This window comes from Temnothorax curvispinosus, unplaced genomic scaffold (genome assembly GCF_003070985.1).
Source record: "Temnothorax curvispinosus isolate PA1 unplaced genomic scaffold, ASM307098v1 QBEX01008959.1, whole genome shotgun sequence".
Classification (NCBI taxonomy): Eukaryota; Metazoa; Arthropoda; class Insecta; order Hymenoptera; family Formicidae; genus Temnothorax; species Temnothorax curvispinosus.
The window spans coordinates 370,778-393,486 of record NW_020218739.1 but is presented as its reverse complement, the minus strand read 5'-3'; the positions used below and the strand labels follow the sequence as shown (position 1 = coordinate 393,486).

Below are 22,709 nucleotides of genomic sequence, written 5' to 3'. Positions count from 1 at the left end.
TTTTATTATGTCAAGACAATTTTAATTCATCCAATTTTTATTATGTCTAGACTCTAGACATAATTTTAATTCGTCCAATTTTTATTATGTCTAGACATAATTTTAATTCAGCGAATTTTTATTATGTCATGACATAGTTTTAACCCTAGAGAGGTAATATGAATTTTCTCATACGTGAAAGGCCAAGCGGGGTAATAAATTACCCCAAACTTGTACCGCGTGTATAATGTTTCTATTTGTTGTTAGACAACTTTTTAATAGATAATTTTGTTTGTTCTTTAATAGGGAAGACGATAGTAGTCATCAATTTGCGGTAGTGAAAAAAAAACAGTAAAAAAATCTCTAAAAACAAAACAAAGAACCAAAAATTGGGCTGAAATGACTTTTTTAATAAGAAATGTTGTAGTTTTTCATAAAATTCACCGATTTTAAAAAATCCAACGGATTTTGAAAGACGAATAGACAATCTTCAAGGGCATGTAAGCGACTTTTTCGTTTCTTAAAAAAAACATATTTCTTTGAACGTCTAAAGTAGAGAAAATGACGAAAAACTGTCGGATGAAAAAAATCGCAAAAAATGGAAAGTAAAACAGATTCTGTCGATTATTATTTATTTGAAAGGTAGTCAAAAGTTATAAAAGTATATGGAAACAGTAAAATTAACTCCACAAAAACTTTACAAAGTTTTAATCAGTTGCTGTGCAAGAACGGCAGAAATGAAATAATTGACCGAATCTTAAAGAATTATATATGAAACAGGGGTAGAATTTTCCGGGGAGTGCTATAAAGTGTATAATTTTTTGTTACCGATTTTTACAAAAAATCTGAAATATATTTTACTGTGATAAAAGTCGAACGTAAACGGTTAAGTATAGGGGTACTACGTTACCCCAAACGATTTTCTTTTTCGGTCACAGCTGCTGCACGGATCTAACGCACTCGCTTAATGACGGAGGTCGACTGCCGGATGACTAAACTAAATTATGGTTAGGATCTCAGTATGAAAACTAACCTTCCTAAGTCAGGGGCGTAATTTGAATTTCGCGTGGGGCAACGTATTACCCCACATTACTTTTCTAGGGTTATCATGTAAAAAAGAGAATAGGAATAATTTTGCTTTCAATAAAATTCTGCCAATAAACCCTTACAAAAAAGTATTACTAACTGGTTAGTAATAAATACTTATTTTGTGTATTAATAATACTAAAATTAAGTATTTATTAGTACTTGAATCACTGTGATTCAAGTATTGCACAGTATTTTATTACTGGTCAGTAATTTATGAAAGTAGTAGTAGTAGTAGTAGAAGTAGTAGAAGTAGAAGTATTTAATACAGGACGAGTATTGAATACTTAGTATTAAATTTCTGATGAGAAAGCATTTAATACTAGGTGATAAATACTTGTGTAATAAATACTTGTGTTGAATTACTGATGAGTATTTCAATGTTAGTACTGAAATACTGGACCGAGGATTCCATGTGTAATAAATCACTGGCCAGTATTTTAATGTTAATACTCAAGTACTGAACTGAATATTCCATGTGAAATTAATCACTGACCAGTACTACAATTTGTATAGAAACATTATAATGGGTAATTCCTGATAATATTAAGGAAGAGAGATAAAAGTAAGGCACAAATACATTTTATATGAAGGTCTGTACTAATTCGTCGTGATAAAAGTGTACAAGTTTTGAAATAGTACTGCGGATATCATTCTTATATCCAATTCAAAATTTTATTACTCTTTTTAAACTGAATTTGTTTCTTAAGGAGGCTCTTACCTCGATCATAAAACGACAGATCTTTATGAAATTAAATTATGTTGTAAAGTGAACCACAACGAACCGATGCCCAAAACTTTAGCATAGGTTGACGATAAAAATTTAAAAAATATCAGTATTGAAATTCGCATTTTTAACACAGGGCATATGGTAAACACTAAAATTTTCATCGGAAGTGATGTATTTTCTTGGCAAGTTTGCGAGCCAGGTAAACAAAAAACTAAGGAATTGTAGTTAAAATAATAATCTTTCTAATGATAAGAAGAAAACTTGGTGTTAACGATGAGTTATAAAAGATATTGTAGTTTTAATATGACGTACGACAGGTTAGGCGAATGATCTTCCGAGTGTCAAAATCGCGCGAAGTTTCTAACCTCACTTGCACATGTCTTTTCTCTGCGCTGTATGGTAGCGGCATAATTATTCTCTCGCGCATTGACATATTGCAACCTTTATTTTCGAGAATTTTCCTTTCATTTTCCCTCTCAACATTCTCACGTTATATCTTTCTTTTGGCTCCATCTCTTCGCATCAATCGCTACAATGCTACACGGCTACACCTCACTTTAGTTTCAGACTGCTACAGACGACGTTGTAACACGCGCATGTTATTATTCTGCTCTTTAGCACTGACGTAGTCAACTGACTTATTGTATAAATTTTAATATTTACACTAATAGAACATATAACTTACTCTTACACTATGTAAAAATCATCATTTATTTTTTTATTTAATTTTCCGATAATTTTATAACCAATTATTAATGATAATTTTTCGGTTGCTACATTGATTAGAGCAGCCGGGTAAGAGCCTCCTTAAGATGATTTTTGAAAAATTATATATTTGCGCTGGTTATGACACATGTAGACTATATATAACACTTACATCAAATTAAGAAGTAGTCTACCACGTAAGGCAGATGGCTCACGATCCAGAGGTCTCGAGTTCGAATCCCACCAAGGTAAGTGTGTTTATCAAATACCAGAAAATATTTATAATTATAGACTGCATCTTAAAAAACAAATTTAGTTATAAAATAATAATTAAATTTCAAAAAAAATAATTTTTTTTATGCCGAGTATATATCAGAAATCGAAATATCGGTGAGTAATTCAATACTAAGCACCAGTAGTTCTGTATAGTATTTATAATCACTACCTATAATATTTATCACTACCAGTATTTTCCCAGTATTTCCCAAATAAATATTGACAGTATTAAATCACTGAGATTTTAAGTATTTAGTCAGTAATACTTTTCTGTAAGGGAAATTATCGATTAATTTATTAAATAATTATAATACTTTTGTCATTCTGCAAATGTAGAGAAAATTAATTCTTTGTTGTTTAACAAATGGACAGAAAAGATTTGGAATAATACAATTAAACATTTGTTTTAATTCTGCCAGTTGATTTATTAAATAATACCTATACTATTTTATTAACATATCGAATTACTAACTTTTTTTTAATATTTAAAAAATAGACCAGAAATAACAAATTATATCGTTAAAAATTTTACTTTAAGTAATTCTGTCGGTTGAATTATAATCGCCGATTAATTTATCAAGTAATATATCTATATACTATTTTGTTAACCTAAATAGAATTAATATTTTGTCGTTTAATATACATTATATAAAAAGAAATACAAATGACAAATCCGTATAGTTAGAAATTTTGCTTTAAACAATTTTGTCGATAGAATTGATTGCGAAGCACATTAAATCAAAAACAAGAAGACAAAATTTTAAAAAACTTGCCAATTCAATTTAAAAGTAATAAGTTTCATGGAAAAATGACTGCAGTAGACATGGCTCATGGTCTGCAAACTGAGACTATCGTGAGAAATTATTTTTGCAATTCTACTGGATTAAAAGTGCAAAACGAAAATTTCAGTTTGTCAGAAATAGGTTTGGGTTTGGATAGATTTTTTTCGGGGTGGAAGTGCAGGGGAAAGGGTGGAGGCCCTCCCCCGCCTACTTCTAATATTTTTTCATACTATAATATACAAAAATTATTTCTAAATTCTTATTTATTTTAAATAATTTTGCGCCCTTTTACATCACTGCGCATGCTTTCTCTGGTATGTACTTAGTACCCTGCCGATATAGCATATTTCTTAACCCAAAAATTGTCACTTTTAGTACTTTATCTTTATAACTTTCGTTCTACTTAAGAGCGACGATTTTAGCTTTTATATTCGAATTTAACACGCCAAAATACATAATATATTGTTAAATTTCAGCCAAATCGGTAAGGAAGCCACTTTTCTTCACATATTCACCATCCTTCACATTCCTTATCATCATCATATATGATTTTGTTTTGATATTCAAGAATGGACACGTGTGGATATTTTTCCTTTGCCTGAACAACGAACGCCTGGCTATCACGCATGTCATCGGACCCGTTCCGTATAACATAGATTGTTTGCAGTTTAGGGCACTGCTCGAGAATTGCGAAACTATAAGACACATAATCCAAGTATATTTGTCTTAAGTTTTTACACAGTGTCAGTCCTTCGTAGACATAATTATTGAAAGTCATATCAAAATCATTTATCAAATTGACTTCTTCTAAGCATTGACAGGAGGAAAACAATCTACGTAAGCTATGCTTATCGATTGTACACCTGCAATTCCTGTCACAAAAATCATATTATTATACGGCAAAAAGAAAAACAACATAACTGTTTCATAATGCTTGCAAGAAATGTAAACACACACACATTTTGATAAAGAATAATGTGTTTTAAAAGAAAATGTAGCACACACGTACATCTCCATCATTGTCAGTTTTCGTAAATTCTTGCATTCAGCGAGGGCATGAATACCTCGCGATGTAATAATATTGCCCGATAAATCTATTATTTCCAAGTCTGGACACGAATATTGTAATTGTATTGTAATTGCGTCCAAATGTAGTGGTTCTACATCATAATCGCTAGGATTGCTCAGATTTAAGTCACGCATCCGGCGAGTCTTTTGCAGTATTTTGCAAAGAGATTCAGCTCTTATACCGGACCCTCTAAGATCTAAATTCTCTAGAAATTCTAGATTTTCGAGACTCGAAACTTCTTGGTCCATTCCCTCCAGAATACAATAACTGAGATCCAATACTTAAAAAAAAATGTACATATTAGTCATATACTGCAGTTTATCTGTAATCTTAACAATCATATTTATTTACGTACCTTTCAAATTTTTGCATATCTCTGAAATTTTTAATAGAGATAAATTGTCAACAAATTTGCCATTTGGACTACTTAATCGTAAGTGCGTTAAACAATCGCCGCAACTCTGAAGAAAGTTTACGAAATCCGGAGCAGAAATGCAGCTCTCTGTAAGATCTAACTGTTGTAAATATTTACATTTGGATGCAAAATAAAACAGAATTTTGTCATAACAAAAGGATGAATCCTTAGAGTATGCATTTCTTAAATTTCGTAAGTTCAAACATTTAAAAGGATCCTGTGTTAAATTATTGAGGCGTTTATTTACTTGGCTCATACGGCAAAACGACCTCATATCCAAGTATTTTAATATCATTAGTATTATTTCATCCTGCAAAAACAAAATATAAAATTTTAATACATGAGATTATATTGTAATAAATTATTACGAAAAATAAACTTTAAATATTTTACAGGAAGCGTAGAAAAACTGTCAAGTTGCTCCTTGTATTCTCCCGAAGAGAGTTTGATATCTTCTATAAATTTTACATAATTCCAATAATTTCTTAATAAAGGGTGATTCACATGTCCCTGCTTAGAAGATGGCACATCTTCCTCTTGAGATACTTGCTTGTGCGCGAGCTTGCTCTTGTGAAAATTCGTTGCTACATCGCTGCAAATAACATTGAAACACATTTTCATTATTAAGTAAATAAAATAAGATTTAATATTACTTAATATCGACAATTATAATACCTTTTACAAATAACGCAATATTTAGGAAATTCCTTTTGAAGATCAAGTATATCCGAATGTGCATTTTCATAATCACGTGTTGTATTATAAAAGTCCTCCAATAGATACATGTTCCAAGCATCTTTCTTGTGAAAGATGTGAAAGTCATTTTGTTCTTGTTCAGAACAACAAATACAATAATTCGAACAAGAATGTCTTTGTACCCAAATGCGATGTAACAGTTCAGATAAACTCTTATCTTCAGGATTTTTAGGAAAAATCAATTTTGATGTACCGATCAGCAACACAGCATCTAGCTGTGTGCAAGAGTTGGATATAAATTGTAGTCTGAACTTTTTGGTTTTAAAGTTACAAGACCTTAAAGGTGGGGAAAATATCCGTGATTCCGAATGTCTGCGTCTATAGGATGTAGAAATTCCGTAGAACTGAGGGTCTCCCTCCCACAATGGAAACCACCGACTCTCATCATCGGAATCTTGGGCCCAAACTTCAGTTACGTTACCATAATTATATACTTCATATATAGAGACTCTGATTGGATATACAGCTTCATGAAATTCGAGATCTTCAAAATAGAAAATTTACGTATAACCTTTTCTGAACATAAACATTTTTCTTGCCAATATCTTGTTTATCAATTCAGATGTTACGTACCAATATCATGATAATAAGTATCTCTAAAACGCTTTGATGCAAAAGTATATGCCACTTGTTTCTGCCATGGAGATATTGAAATATCGAAATCATACTTCTTCTGTAATAAAGAGCAAAAACCCAAGTAGCAAAGTGACGTCATGTGACGTCTTAATAACGTCTATGACGTCCATAAGACGTCTTTAGACGTCATCTTTGCTACTTGGGAAAAAGTGTGCAAGTGAAAACTTGCACATTGCTTTCTCATAGTTTTTAAGTGTGCAAGTAGAAACCTGCGCATTGCTTCCTTATAGTTTTTAAGTGTGCAAGTAGAAACCTTTGCTCACAAAGCTCCTCTATGAGGAAGCTTGTATTTTATTCGATGCATAATTATTAGTATTTATTTGTTTTGGCTTCCTCATAGAGGAAGCTTTGTGAGCGAAGGTTTCTACTTGCACACTTAAAAACTATGAGAAAGCAATGTGCAAGTTTTTACTTCCACACTTAAAAACTATGAGGAAGCAATGTGCAAGTTTCTACTTGCACACTTTTTTTTATTGTGATAAACTTTTGCGGCTAATATCTGTTATACTAATATCTGTTATACTATTACAAAAATCAATTAAGTAATTAATGTTTTTACTAAAATGATTCCTACTAATTTTTACACTACATGGTCGATATATGGACTTTCGCATATATGGATCTTTGATCGCATATGAAGCTGAATCTAATCAACCAAATCTTAAAGATTATATATGAAATAGGGGTAGAAAAGACTGAAAAATATAATAAAATTAGAAATAACCGATATCTCAAAATTAGCGGAAATTAGGAGCAACCACAAACTTTTCTACAAAAATTCAAAATTTTATTAAAAAAGAACCGCTTTACCGGTCATTGCCAAATTCAATCCCAACCTTCCTTACATGATACTCTATCGATTAAAAAAAAATGCATCCCAATAGCTCAAAAATTACGGAAGTTAGAGCATAAACGAACATTTCTACAAAAATTCTAAATTTTATTAAAAAAGAACCGCTTTACCAATCATCGCCAAATTCAATCCCAACCTTCCTTACATGATACTCTATCGATTAAAAAAAAATGCATCCTGATAGCTCAAAAATTACGGAAATTAGAGCATAAACAAACAATAAAAGCGTACACACACACACACACACACACACACACGCACACACACAGACATTTTGTACAAAAGTGATTTTTTGATGTTTTAGAACATTCATCTAAACACTTTGCCAAAGATACTTGAAAAAAAAATTTTTCACGAAAACAAAGCTTCCTCTATGACCCTTACGGAAAGAAACTACAGCCAGTAAATATTATTACACTTGTGTAGTTACTACAGGACCCCCTGTAGTTATTACACGCTGTAATTCTTTTAGTACGTGAAATTCCTGTAATATGGAATACATGTCTAATCATAAAGTGTAAAATCCACTACACGTGTAATCCACTATATGTGTAATATACTACACGTGTGGTAAGTGACTTGTGTAGTAGACTACACGTGTAATCCATTATATGTGTAATATACTACACGTATGGTAAGTGACTTGTGTAGTATACTACACATGTAATCTACAAAATGTGTAATACACTACTACACGCGTGTTTTAAACGTAATGCTACCAGTAATCCATGAAATTTGAAATAGCGAGTCTTATCATATATGGAGGGGTAAAAACAACAGTGGTGTAAGTCAAATTTTTAAAAATATTTTCTCGTGTGCATAGATGCAATCTGGACAATATATAAATTGCATCTATGCACACAAAAAAAGATTTTTAAAAATTTGAGTTACACCACTGTGGTTTTTACTTCTCCATATATAGTATACTTTTACTTCAATGCAGCTGTATATAAATTATTTCTATAAATATTGTTTGAAATTTATTAGATTTAATGTATCACTTTTTAACCACATTTTATTATTTTTTAATTTCATATTTTATAAGTAAATAAATATAAAAAAATATAAAGTATCAGTGTGTATACAGGGTATTCGCCATTTTGACATCATACAAATATATATTTTTCTTACATGTATTATAATTATACACTACAGATTATTTTTCTATAATTCCATAGTGATATTACAGGCTATTATTATATCCTGTAATATCGGCAAGATATTCACAAAAAAAAAATATTCTACTGATAAGTGGGGAAATTTGTTTCTTAAAATAATTTTTAAAAAATTATATATTTGCGCTGGTTATGACATATGTAGACTATATATAACACTTACATCAAATTAAGAAGTAGTTTACCACGTGAGGCAGTTGGCTCACGATCCAGAGGTCCCGAGTTCGAATCCCACCAAAGTAAGTGTGTTTTTCAAATACAAGAAAATATTTATAATCATAGACGAAAAAAATTTATTTATAAAAAAGTAATAAAATTTCGAAAAAAAAAAATTTTTTTTTATGCCGGGTGAATATCGGAAATCAGTGTCCTCTAGTATTAAGAGAACTGCAATCTTAAGTCTAGTGTCTCATGGTTAGAGGATATTCCTCTAGATTTTAAAATATCTTCTTGAGACCGTATTTCAGAGGAAAATCCTCTAAAATCAAGCGGGAGCCACTAAATGACAGAATACAGGCTATTTTCCTGTAATATTTTCCTGTAATCCGAGCGTATAGTACGAAAATATTACAATATATTACAATACTTCAGTCTGTAATTTTGTGTAATACTTTTATGTAGTTCCTGTAATATAATTTTCTGTAATCCGCTGTAGTTTCTTTCCGTAAAGGGAGGAAGCAAAAGTACTGACTATTACCAAAGCATAAAGTTATAGCATAAAATTAGATTGCGATTACTTTCTATAGAAATATAATAATTCTATAGAACAATAATAATTATAGAGATAATAATAATAATTATACAGATAATATCAGGAGAGGATTATTACTATTCCAACCCGGAACTGTGTTTCAAGTCTGACAATTTAGTCGGCGCGCAGTTTACTAAGGTTGGAAAATATATGAAAATTTAAAACTTTAAAATAACTTTTGCGTATCATTCATCACGTCTCAATTAGTCCGCTTCTTTTATATTCGTATATAACAGATATCAGAAAATGCACATACCATAAGAAAATTTTCATGGTTTGGAAAATTGCGAGGTGTTCCAATTATATTATTACGAATATTACTTATGCTAGTAATGTTCATACAGTTTTTTGCGGATATATTGCTGTCCTTCACAAATTGATATATGAAATCAACATAATCCTCTCCTATCACTACTCTGTCAGTATAAGGATATTGGACATCACTATCGCAATGTGAAGAATGATAATTGAATGTCATGTTCTCTCTCTGAAAAAAGATAAAAGATATAAAGTAATAATGTAATAATGTAGTAATCTTTGTGCTTTATTAGCCATATATGTATACGTCATACAAAATGATATTATAATATCATAAAGAGTGAGTTTATTTCGTATGCCAATTATCTCCACCAATTATCTCAGAAAGTATTGGTTTACTGGAGAAATATTTTAGATAAAAGTTGAAGGGTTCAGAAAGGGCCAATAAACGATTTTAGATTTTATTAAATTTTAGGTCCGAGTTCCGTGTTCGGTCCAGTAGCGCCCAAGTTAAATTTATTAAATAGAGAGAAACCCCCATCTCCTTGAAACTTTCATATATATTGGGTTGGCAAATAAGTTCGTTCGGTTTTTTGACTGGTTTTGAATGGAAAAAACCGAACGAACTTATTTGCCAACCCAATACATAATATTAAAAAAATTAGGGTACTATTGCAACAGTATATTCTTGAGACAAATTTAAGTAAAAATTCCTGTACCACTCATCTTTCCTCCGACAAACAATTATTGAGATATCGTAACCCTGGTAACCAGTTTGGTAGTTCAGATGCGTCCCGAAGAAGTGCGCAAGAAAACAGTCCAAAATTGCAACAAAAGTGCATAATATCTGTGATTGAACGAGTACTTACTGTACTATTGCAGTAGTCTGCTGTAAGAAACTACGGTGAAATTTTATACTATTTGTTAAAAAAGTAAACATGTAGCAAAAATGTGAAAACAATATGGAAGTATCTTTTGAGTACAGATCCGACCGGCAGAAACGTGAAAAGAACGTGCAAGCATCTGCCCGTGAGAAAAAGAGCAGTCGAGTGTGCTAAACTCTTGAAACATATTTGCCGCAAAATTTCACAAGTGTATATGTCGCTTAAATTGTTGTTTTTGCCGTATAGATCCGAGTGACAGAAATGCGAAAAAAGCGTGCAAGCATCTGCCCGTCAGAAAAAGAACAGCCGAGCGCGCTAAACTCCCAGACAGCACAAAATATTTATAAAATATTTATAAAATATTTATAAAAAAGATTTAAATATTTTGAAAATATACGTTGAATATTTTGTAAATATTATAATGTCCGGAAAATAAAAGTATCTAAAAGATTATAATAAATATTTTAAAATAAAGTGTAAATAATTATCATCAATATTATTAAAGTTGTTTTTAATTTATGTTAGAAATATTTATAGAAATAATTACTGTAAGTTAAGTGGAGATTGTGAAACTGTTATAGCTTCGTGCTGTGAGATGTAGGCTATACGGTCCATTTTGGCGTTACGAATTTCGAAAAATGTTTGATTGATAAATCAGATGTACGGTATATTCTGCCAAAATAACAAAGATAACGCTCTCAATAACGATAAATAAACAAAACAAGGCAAAGCTCGTTCGAGAGCTCGTTCGCGACGATGGACGGGCGACAGTAATAAAATATTACAAATTGAATAAAATATGTATAATAAAGTCAACGTTTTGGTCCTTGATTTGGACCCTCCTCAGTACATATAGCTGGTCGAGTGAAATGCAGTGGTCACAAGTAGTAAAAAATGCCGCGTAATACTTATTGTATTACGCGGAGAGATGGTGTCGTATATCTTATCAATTTGACTGTCAGGTAACTCTTGTGATCACTTTTTAAGGTATGACTATATATATTTGTTTAATTTATTTCTTTTTATGGAAAAGGTAACAGTCACGTTGAGGATACGAGATCCACACTCTCATAATCGGAGAGCGGAATAACTGCATTTTTTACTACTTGTGCTGCATTTCACTCGACCAGCTATATGTACTGAGGAGGGTCCAAACCAAGGACCGAAACGTTTACTTTATTATATATATTTTATTCAATTTGTAGAATTTGTAATATTTTGTTACTGTCGCCCGTCCATCGTCGCGAACGAGCTTTTATTTGCCTTGTTTTGCTTATTTCTGCCAAAATCATTTGTATTTCTGCTGCTCTACTTCTTACGCAAGCATCTGCCGTAATTCTTGTTGAATTCTGCTGTATGTGCTAGTTTGCAACAATACCGCTAGGCGGCGCATAATGGTAAAACTAACTCGCAAGTAAATTTCAGTTGGGATCTAATATAAGCAGGCCTCCGGCGAAGCGCGAAGCAAAATCATGACATTCGCGATAATCTTTGCCAGCAAGGCTTACCCAACACCACTGCGGTGCTATAAATATAAAAAATATTTTTGTAAATTATTTTAATTTTCCTAAAAAATATTTTAAAAATATTTTGTGTTTGCACAAGCATCTGCCGCATTTCTTGCACTATTCTGCTATATGTAAATGCATACACATATCTTCCACAATTCTGTTGCACTACGACGAGAGCAAGTTTCTGCCAACAGAAAAATAGTCAAAGTTGGAAGTAGAAAACGCATGATCTGCCCGAAAGTTAGTGCACGACTTTTCGTGCAGTTTTACAGCAGAATTTTGCAAAGGAATGGTTACCAGGGAAGCTTCAATATACATTGAAAAAATTACCAAGTTTTCTTTAAATATCTCAAAAAGTATAAAGCAAATAAAAAATGTTTCAGACAAAAGTTGGTAAAATTAATTAGTAGAAAAAGACGATGTAATAAAAAATAGTAGTTTTTATTTTAAAAAATGTGACTAGAGCCCTACTGGGCTTAACACGGGTCCCGGACCAAAAATCTAATATTCTAATAAGATCGCGGCATCTATTGGCCCCTTTGAACCGTCCAATTTTATCTGAAACATTTTTCCAATAAACCAATACTTTATCGGAGATAATTGGCAAAGATAATTGGCACATGAAATAAAACTCACCCGGTATATTTATTATAATTATCCCTAGACAGACTCACTGGGGTGTTACGGGACCCCACGCAAAATTCAAATTGAGCCCCTGCCTTAGGAAGGTTAGTTTTCATACCGAGACCCTAACCATAATTCAGTTTAGTCATCCGGCAGTGAAGGCGTTTATGACTCCAATCGGAGTTAACCTCAAAAAAAAAAAGTCATCCGGCAGTCGACCTCTGTGATTCAGCGAGTGCGTTAGATCCGTGCAGCAACTGTGACCGAAAAAGAAAATCGTTTGGTACACCCCAGTGAGTCATTTACGCTCGATATTTACCACAGTAAAGTATATTTCAGATTTTTTGTGAAAATCGGTAACGAAAAATTTATACACTTTATAGCACTCCCCGGAAAATTCTACCCCTGTTTCATATATAATTGTTTAAGATTCGGTCAATTATTTCATTTTTGCTGTTCTTGCACAGCAACTGATTAAAACTTTGTAAAGTTTTTGTGTAGTTAATTTTACTGTTTCCATATACTTTTATAACTTTTGACTACCTTTCAAATAAATAATAATCGACAGAATCTGTTTTACTTTTCATTTCTTGCGATTTTTCCCATCCGACAGTTTTTCATCATTTCCTCTACTTCAGATGTTCAAAGAAATATGTTTTTTTTAAGAAACGAAAAAATCGCTTACATGCCCTTGAAGGTTGTCTATTCGTCTTTCAAAATCCGTTGGAAATTTTAAAATCGGTGAATTTTATGAAAAACTACAGCATTTTTTATAAAAATAGTCATTTTAGTCCAATTTTTGGTTCTTTTTCTTGTTTTTCGAAATCTTTTTACTGTTTTTTTTTTTTACTACCGCAAATTGATGACTACTATCGTCTTCCCTATTAAACAACAAACAAAATTATCTATTATAAAGTTTTCTAAGAACATTCTGGAAATATTACACACGCGGTACAAGTTTGGGGTATCGTCACACCCCAGTGAGTCATTCACGTATGAGAAAAATAAGTGAGTCTGTCTAGGGTTATATTGTAAAGATTCATATCTACTTGTATAAGTTCATTACCTTGCTCCACGTGGACCACGTGTTGAAGTAAGTGACAATACGAGATACGATGAATATGAGACAGGCAGTGACGAACAGTCTTCTTCTTCTTCTTAAATTATGGCTTGCGAGCTATACAGCCCTTAAGATGGCCAGGACGAATCAATTGTGTGAGCCGTAAGGCGTGTCTTAAATTTTCAGTTGCACTGACGACGCATGAATATTACTGGACTCACAAACGGATTGTTAATCCGTATAGATCGAACCCTTAATCTTTAACCTCCCGTTAAACTGGGGCAATCCACCTCTTAAAAAAAGAGGTATATATGTGGGGTGAAGGGCGGGCCGGAATCGAACCGCGGACCCTTGAGTGTCCTTGAGTTACTATAAATCACTCACGTAGCTAGAGTCCCTCTAAAAAAAAATAATAATACCTAATAATAATAATAATATAATAATATAATCTTACCTTTCGACATTCATCCTTGTGTAAATAAAAAAAAAGAGTGGATCACGGAAACGGAGTTCTTCAAGTAAATTATGTCCATCACCAAACTGGGTTCTTCTCCGAAAAATCTCTCTCACACCAACGGTTCGTACTCGTTTCTTCTTCCGCAGTTGAAGATACAAATATCCGGCCAAAATTAAGTTAAGAAACTGATAATGCCTCATAGCAGAATTCATTTGGAATTACCAAGCAAGAACGGTAGTTACCAACGAGAATAACCTTCTATTCACGCTACGCTGTCAAATCATTTTTCAATGCACGCTGTTTCACGTTACGGCGATAACGTCCCGTCGCGTTCCGTCGCGTTCCGTCGCGTCCCGTCGCGTCCCGTTCATCGTAATCCCGGCATTTTAGAGGGACTCTACACAGTCTATACGTAGCCACAGAGCTACTTATAGATCTAGAGCTCTAGCCGCGCCGCCGCAGACGCGCCGCTGCGCGGCTGTTGCGCCAACCTTGACCCGTTTGTTTCAATTTCAAACGCGATCACGTATTTTTGCGTTTTGCGATCGCTCGCTTTCCGCTGTCACGCAAAAAGGAGCAGAAGAAGAAGAGGAAAACCGAAAAAGAAGACAAAAGAAGTATCGTGTATCGTGAGATCAAACGTAGAATCGCTCCCGATCTTGTCGGACGACGACTCCAGCCATGGCGTCCACGCATCCAGTCGACGACGATTTGAAATCCACCGACGAGCGACAGGTGAGTCAAAATGTATAAAAATGTCGATCCGACGCGTGTTTAACAAGACCGTATAAGCGTGGCATTTGTCGTTCGTCTGCTTTAATGGCGACGGCGGTTAATTACGCCTCAGAATACTGGAATGGTAAAGTGCGTGAAGTTGCGCGCGGTTCGAGCCGGAGCCAGAGGTTGCAAGCAGATTTGAATTCGAACGGATCTCGGCGGGTGAGTCATGTTCATGTTCCCGTTAAGCGCATTTCGCAATGAGGTTTTAATGAGGGATAATGATATATATACATAGTTTACATTCACATATACAATAATAGGTATGTACAGTATAATTTGTCGTCGCTGTGCGCGTCCCCGCTAGTCGTAAACGTAACTTTTTTAAAGAAAAAACGCTGGACGAGGAAAATGCCTCTCGCGACGCTGCGATTACGCAGAATTTCGACGAACGATTTTCATCTTTCTCGATAATCGCGTTGCCCAACAAATTTCCTACAATTTTCATTCATACGGAGTTGCAACGTTACAACCTAAGAGTGTGCACCGCCCCGGAAAGCACTTCTCACGAAAAACAATTCGTCAAGACAATACGAGATAATCGCGTCTAATTTTTATTTTTTTATTTTTTTTTCACGATATACTTTCGAGCGAATAATTCGAATGAGCGATTTACGCGGCTTGTCGCGTTTTGTACGTGTAAATATTCAGATCCCGGGTTTTATATTATGTTACAGAACGGTGGCAATCCTTGGTGGAAAAATGTCTCAGAATTTCTCATATTATTTATTAGAATTTCTATAAACATTTTCAGACTTCCTCAGAATGTTCAGAATTTTTCAAATTTTTTATACTTTTTAAACTTTTTAATTGGAACGTTTTTCAGAAAAACTCAGACGTGATAAGAATACAATATTTCAGATTTTTCTCGCCAGCATATCTTTGTAGAAATCTGAATAAAAATGAGAAAATCTGCAATTTATTAGAAATTTTCATACATACGTATACTGAAATATTCCGAAAATTCTCGTCTAATTATTTCTGAAAATATCTGAGAAATGTTATATATTTTTTTTCAGAATTTTTTATAAGTCTCAATTCTTACCAAATTGCTGAGAAAATGTAAGAAATTTTTTCACCAAGGACGACATCGGTGTGTGTGTGTGTGTGCGCGCGCGTATGCGCTGCAACATTTTCGAAACGCGATATCTAAATAATTCCGACGCTTAATTGCAATTAAATCGCACACACGCACGCGACGTCTCGTAAAACAATTCCCTGTTAAAAAGCAACAATTACCACCGTCCTTATAAAAATTGACGAACGCTGTATGAATTGTGTCAATTAACGCCGGTTTACAGAAAGTTACGCTCAAAATAAATAGGATCTGTATATTGTGTATATATATAACTTAATCTATATATAAATAATTTACATATATTATGTATATGTATGTATATATTACTCTTTATAAATAGCATATTGTATGCATCCTTTGCACTAATGTTCTCGTCCGACAATTGGATAATCCAAAACTAAACGTCTAAAATCGTTAAGAGCTATATCACAATACGCGGCAATAAAAATGATGGAGCTACGCTTAAATCTCACTCATCTCGAGTGCCTAAATCCACTCGAGCACGCGTCTGCGATCTATTATTATCATGATCGGATATCGTTCGGCTGTCCAAACTACTCCGCAATATTTACGATAATTTGTATAATATTCGAGTCGTCCTCCTCTCGCTTATCGTACAATGATCTCGGGACAGCCGTAAGATATTTATTCGATAGACACGCGTCGTCCCTTTATCGCGTCGCAGCGAAAAATATTGAAAAATATCCTGCTGAATCTGACTGCGGTGAATACTATCGTCTTACTTATGTCGCGAAACTTCGTATATGAAACAGACTGCCGAAGCCGCGAGTTCCGATCATCTGTGTTCAAAACGTGCTGTCGCTGATCGAACGTACAGCTGGAATTAATGAAACTCAAAACGAGTACCTCTCGAGGGTACTTGTGATGTTGACAGTACGTTTTGCACACAGACTTACATACGTTTAGAATTGTATTATTATGCTATGCTTATATATGTACAGTTCGTTCCGCGTTTTATAGATAATCTGACCATCGCAGTCATAATTGGCAACTTGTAACTTTTGTATAAGTTTTGTTTCTTTCGGCGGTACGCTTCGCGAGTACTTAATGGACCAATCGATCGTATTTCGATAAAAGAGAGACAGAGAGAGAGAAAGAAATAAACAAAGTGCTTATCGTAATCAGTTATCTTCGAACGTAGCGTGGTGAACGCATCCTGTTTCGTTCACCCAATTTCTCTAGAATCTCTAGATCGTTTGATATTTCGCTGTATAATATTCTAATGTATTTGTTAAACGCTCCGAGAGACTTTAACGTGAGCAGTCGCATATAAAGGCAAGCAAAAAATAGTCATTGCGACTCGGAATAAATTTATGTACGAGTATCTAGATTAAACTACGCAATGTCCTAGAAAAGTAACTACATATTGCTTTCTCAGCGAATGATGTTTCATAGTTTTACCAAATCCTAAGTGTTAGAAAGATTTTATAGAATTAATTCGGAAACGTCCTCCCAAGCTGAGATGCGTCGTGTAAGCGTATATCCACAAAAGATGACATTAGGCTTCGTAGTGCCCGAGGAATTAAGTTAACGGAGACGCTTTTAACGCAAGTTCTGTATTGACTAAAAGCCTCAATCGAGTATATTTTTACTAAGCATTAGACATCATTTTTCTAACTAACAGATTAACTTGACGATACCGAGTAAAACCCATGAAAAATGTCTTCGCGAAAACAAATATGACGATTACACAGAAATACAACCTTTACTTTGCCCTATATCACATAATAGAAAAATCTATAAGTTACGACACGCAACAGACAGAAACGTAACATGATAGTATGTAGTAGCTTAACGGAAAGGAGATGTATCTTAATTGTGTTACCATTTTATAATGATCTTGAACACTTTCTATTGTTGAATCTTTGCCACTTTGTCGTGCAAATTCCTCCGCGATAAGGCTATTGTTGCTGTAACTGTTGCAACAGCGGGCATACTTCGACTAGGGGAGTTCCCAGAATCTCTTGGCATACTTGATTCATGTCCGGCTCCATCATGAGTGAAGAGATCTGATCTTCCGTTAGCATCTCCACGCTAATCGGGAGTTTGTTAAGAGAAAGAAGAATTAAGATATCATTGATTGGCGAGAATATATCAGAGATATATATATCAGTGGAAACTTACCTAGCTAAACTTTCGCTGTCCGACGTCTCCTCGTCGGCGTTGAGATAGCTCATTGTTTTCTCTAACGGGCTTGGGACCTTTTTCCCTTTAACTTCCAATTTTTCAGATTTTTCAGACTTGTCCTTGTCTCTCTCTACTGTCTTTGGCTCACTGGAACGTCGTTCCGTTAAGCTGGATATGTTTAGCATCATCATACCGTGATTGAGTAATTCCTTAACGCGCTCCCCGGTACCGCCACTCCACAACATATCAAGAGATTGTCTTCTGCTTGAATTTGCTGAAATAACAATACGCTTGTATAAACGTGCGTCTTAAAGCATATAAAATTTTTCGAAGACACTTTCATCCACTTACTGGAACTACCACCACTAGTTTCACCACCGGCTGAACTTCTAGTTATCCAATTGGCTAAGCTACTGTCGAGCTTGCTTCTATTTTTCACTGATGGACTTCTCGTAACTTCAGCCTTCTTCTCTTCGGTTAAAGTAACTTCGTTTACTTTCGACATTGTGGGTAAAGATTTTTGCGTTACTAATCTTTTTCGATTGATTTGTTCTTTCGGCGGCTCGGCGGCGATATTAATTGCCTGAGCAAGTTCCGGACTTAGATCCATCGGTAACGGTTTGTAGGGGATTTGGTCTTCCTCGTCGGAGTACACGTCATTATTGTAGTAAATCTCGTCCGGCGAATTGTTCAGGCTAATTTCCGTCCATTCCTCCCCATTTTGAGAATTAGATTTATTCTTGCGGTCATTTACGGGCGTCTGAATCTTCACTCTCTTCTCGACCGGAGATATAATGCCCGACAGATCCGTCAGGCCTGGTGCAGAAGAACTAGTATGATTTAGAGATACGATATGTTTCGAGTCGGTCGCGGCGATGCTTCGTGGACGGTCCCGTTTTATATATTTACGAGGTTCGGTAGATGAAAGGTTCAAATTATTTAGGCCCAGGTACTCCGACGATGAATCTCTCTCGATCTGAAAAGAAAGCATAGTTCATCAATTAACAAAATTAAGAAGTTTGATTTGCCAGGGATGTACACTTACTCTTGTAGGCATGGGACATAGCGCGTTCGGACTCATCTTGTCGGGGAGACGTAAATATTCGTCGCTAGTGTAATCCGTGCTGTCCGGGGATCCAGTTACGCTGGAATCCGTTGGAGTTGCCGTATTAATTTGCGCGGTGGAGCGATCGGATGCGTCTCGTGCACTCTTATCGTACTCGTCCGTACCATCGTATCTTCTCGTCTGTTAGCGAAAGTATAATGAAAGTTTTGTACACGGTTCAAATCATCATTATATTCACACAAGTATATATTTATACCCTGTGAATCTCGTCGCTGATCTTTTCCAGATTTCGTAACGCTTCCGCGTACGAAGCTTTTGCTTCGCCAACTGATCTCTCCAGCGCACTGACCTTCATCTTCTGCTCCTCCAACATTTGATTAAAGTGCGCTCTCATCTCATAGTAAGGCCTACGTGATTATGTAATATTTGATTAAGTTGGAGCTATGTAAAAATTACACGTTTTTACAATCGGCATTTGAATATATTACTAATGCATAACAAGTTATTGCATGGCAATATTTGATTTGGGGAAAAGCAACTTGAGTTTTGTGTGCAGTCTATCTATCGTGAAAAGCTCAATCAAAGAAAACTAGCACTAGTTGTACGTACGTCGAAATATTCTAAAAAATGTAATTCATGCACAATCAGGGTAATGATTAAAATAAATGAACAGAGAGATAGTTTGATAACACACAAAAATGTGAAATAAAATGTTGCGTATTTTAAAAAAATAAAAAAGAATATCTATCCTACTTACAACATGAGCAAGTTGTGCCTGTAGGCGATACTGTTTATCAGAAGCAAGCTGCGGCGTGCACCCATACTGCCAACATGAACATATAACCAAAACACATAAATACCATAAGAGGTCTATCGAAAACAACATAAACGTAATAATCATTCGAAAGTAATTCGATGATTTTTTGAATAGAGATAAAATATATCAATAGCAATGGGAAGAAACAACAAGAAGTTTCATATGTAAACAGTTATCGTGTTCTGATACATTAACTTGGTTGTATACAAGGTTTAGCTCTTAAAGTGATTTATATAAAAAATAACTGTATGCAATAACTTCGTGCATTATAACAAAACAGGAAGATAGATATACTCGAGCTCCATTAATGTGAAGGATGACAAGTTCCACGTACCTAGATTTGGCAATAGTACGCTTCAAATCACGCTGCAACCTTTGAACTTCGTGTTCCACTTTGTGATATAATACAGTCGTACGTCTATGCTCCGCTTCAGAGAGAGCTCTCTCGTGCTCCGACTCATTAACTCGTGACGTAGCATGATTCAACATTTCCTACAATATATTTCGTAATACCTTGCCTATATATAATCTTTTTTAAAACTTGATATTATTGTGTTTTACCTGCCAAGCGTGATCAAAACATCTTCCTTCGGTCCGTAGTCCTTCCTCGGCTAAATAAACCATTTCCTTAGCTGCTGCATGCTGACTGTTGGCTCTCTCAAATCTAATCGCAGCCTTCTGCGTTTCTTGTAATGCCTAAAAAGAATATTTATAAATCTTTATTTGTAAATCTATATCTAGATATCTATTGTACTTGTATAATTATAGATATCTCCAAAGAGATTCTTACCTCTTTCGCTTTAAACCTGGCGTCATAGTATGGTCTGGATTTTTCAATGCAAGCTCCAAGTTTCTTAGCCAAAGTGTCAATCTTGATTGTTGATTCGCATAATAATTCTCTAAAGGTTGCTCTTGCTTCCTAAAAATGACAAAATACAATCTTTCTATGAGATAGAAAGATTAAAGTATGCGTTATAATTTATAATTCCTTATCACAACTGCTGTCTTAAGTTAAAAATTATTTCTTTGGTTGAAGTCATCATGGACTGCTGTTAAGATCATCGTCTCAAGTCATTATCCATTTACACATGTATCTTACACAGCAATCATCTCAATAAAATCTAATCGCAACCAGTTTCAAAACTTGCCAGCAACTTTGTTGCTCAAGCCGTCATTCATATATATCAATGTGAAATCTAGACAGGCTAGGGACTGTTACAAACTCAAGGTCATGCTTTAATAAAAAGCGATACTTACATCTAAATCAACTTCTAGTTTATTAATATCGTCCGTAGCTGTGTTCAATCTTTCAAGTTCAATCTGAAACAATATCACATATGTATTTTACATAAAAAAGACATACAAATTATGTATCATTTTTTTTTTTTAAATAATGTCCATTATTTTATATGCCGTAATATAGTTTATATTTTAAACAGACATAAATCTCTTAATTGAAAAAATAATTTATATGTTTCCTCGCATTGCCAATATTTACATATAAATTAAAGAAGCCCTATGCATTGTGCTCCAATTTCTCGCGTCGAGACGGAGTTACCGGGCAACGAGGATAATTTAGCACGCGCTGTCATAGTAATAGGCCGTCCCGACCGGGTGGAGAAGGGGGGATTAAGAATCGGGGACGTTTTATGACTCGTGGCGCGCGCGCGCGCGCGCTCGTGTGTGTGTGTGTGTGTGTGTGTGTGTGTAAGCGAGTGAGCGGGTGGGCGGGTGGAGGGAAGGGAAAAAGTAGGAGACGTTTGCAAAGGAAAATGAACTAGCTTTGCACACCGAAACTCGTGATGAAAATCGTCGTCGGAGCGTGCCGCGCGACGCGATTTTTTCCGCATGATTTAATCGCGGAAGGAGGCCTCTTCTCACCGACGACGACGAAAGTGTCGATACCGCCGAGAGAGTCGCGGGGGCACCCCCCCCCCCCCCGCGGTTTCATCCGGGCGACGGCACTCACCTGCACTCGCGGGTCCACTGCATCGTCAACGCGATCGAAATCATCGGCACTCTCCTTCTGCACACGTCCGCTCATAATTAAATCTAGAGGGTGGATTTTATTTACAGCTCTCCCATGCCACCTGTGTGTATCGTCTGCTAGACATCAGGTGGCCATGTTGGATGTCAAAGTGTCAAAGCGTATCACCGCGGTGTGCCAGGGCCGTCGCCACTCGCCACGCGCTGCGCGAGTGCGCGCTCGATGCTCGACGGGAAGGCATGCGCCTTCCTCCGCCTTCCTCCTAGCTCCTAGCCTCTACTCCTAGCCGGAGAGCTCTCACGAACCTGGAAATAGTGGAAATGTCATCCGCGGTCGCGTGATAACGGAACCGAACTCGAACCTGCCGCACGCGGATCGAAGATTATATGTATATGTATATTGAATTTGTATAATTATTATAGTACAAAGATTTCCCAGAGTTTTCAATGGGACTTTAATGCAATATGTATTATCTATTAATAGAAAAACTTTTTAAATAAGATTCACGATATTTTAGTTAGGTATTTTAATGAATTTTTTAATAAGATTGTTATATATATATTTAAGCAGACATATTAACGGATATTCATTTTTTATTATATATTATTATTAATATTAATACGCGCGATCTCTGATCGCAGCGCTAATCGTATCGCATCTTTATATTTCTTCCTTTAAGTATTTTTGAGATTTTCAAGGCGCAGCTGAACGTGGAAATTATCTTATTGTTTAGTTTAATTATTGTATATTTTATTTCTTAACTTTTGTTATTGTCCAGCGATTGATCATTCTTAGTTACTAATCTGGATGAAAATATTCTGCCCAGATC

The 22,709-nt window shown here is 34.9% G+C and overlaps 2 protein-coding genes across 6 annotated transcripts; both read right to left on the bottom strand.

The window, feature by feature from the left end:
* Window positions 1-3,455: 3,455 nt before the first annotated feature.
* LOC112458520 lies at window positions 3,456-14,302 on the bottom strand. 3 transcript variants are annotated; one of them, XM_025022207.1, is made up of 9 exons: window positions 12,693-12,746; window positions 12,541-12,634; window positions 9,470-9,700; window positions 6,372-6,471; window positions 5,718-6,282; window positions 5,436-5,634; window positions 4,983-5,352; window positions 4,568-4,907; window positions 3,456-4,430 (listed from the first exon to the last, which is right to left on the bottom strand). In XM_025022207.1, exons 2-9 carry the CDS (start codon window positions 12,604-12,606, stop codon window positions 4,070-4,072), a joined length of 2,232 nt encoding a protein of 743 aa, XP_024877975.1. In that variant the 5' UTR covers window positions 12,607-12,634; window positions 12,693-12,746; the 3' UTR covers window positions 3,456-4,069. The 3 variants fall into 3 exon arrangements, with proteins under 3 accessions (XP_024877975.1, XP_024877976.1, XP_024877977.1); XM_025022208.1 differs by lacking the exons at window positions 12,541-12,634; window positions 12,693-12,746 and adding an exon at window positions 13,557-14,302; XM_025022209.1 differs by lacking the exon at window positions 12,693-12,746 and having other exon boundaries at window positions 12,503-12,627.
* Window positions 14,303-15,651: 1,349 nt separating this feature from the next.
* On the bottom strand, window positions 15,652-22,244 carry LOC112458501. 3 transcript variants are annotated; one of them, XM_025022169.1, is made up of 11 exons: window positions 21,863-22,244; window positions 21,151-21,213; window positions 20,684-20,812; window positions 20,455-20,589; window positions 20,228-20,385; window positions 19,834-19,899; window positions 19,333-19,483; window positions 19,056-19,256; window positions 18,362-18,986; window positions 18,008-18,284; window positions 15,652-17,917 (listed from the first exon to the last, which is right to left on the bottom strand). In XM_025022169.1, the coding sequence occupies exons 1-11, from the start codon at window positions 21,935-21,937 to the stop codon at window positions 17,785-17,787; spliced, it is 2,013 nt and encodes a 670-aa protein (XP_024877937.1). In that variant the 5' UTR covers window positions 21,938-22,244; the 3' UTR covers window positions 15,652-17,784. The 3 variants fall into 3 exon arrangements, with proteins under 3 accessions (XP_024877937.1, XP_024877939.1, XP_024877938.1); XM_025022171.1 differs by lacking the exon at window positions 21,863-22,244 and adding an exon at window positions 21,392-21,456 and having other exon boundaries at window positions 20,684-20,837; XM_025022170.1 differs by lacking the exon at window positions 19,834-19,899 and having other exon boundaries at window positions 21,863-22,243.
* Between the last annotated feature and the right edge of the window lie 465 nt (window positions 22,245-22,709).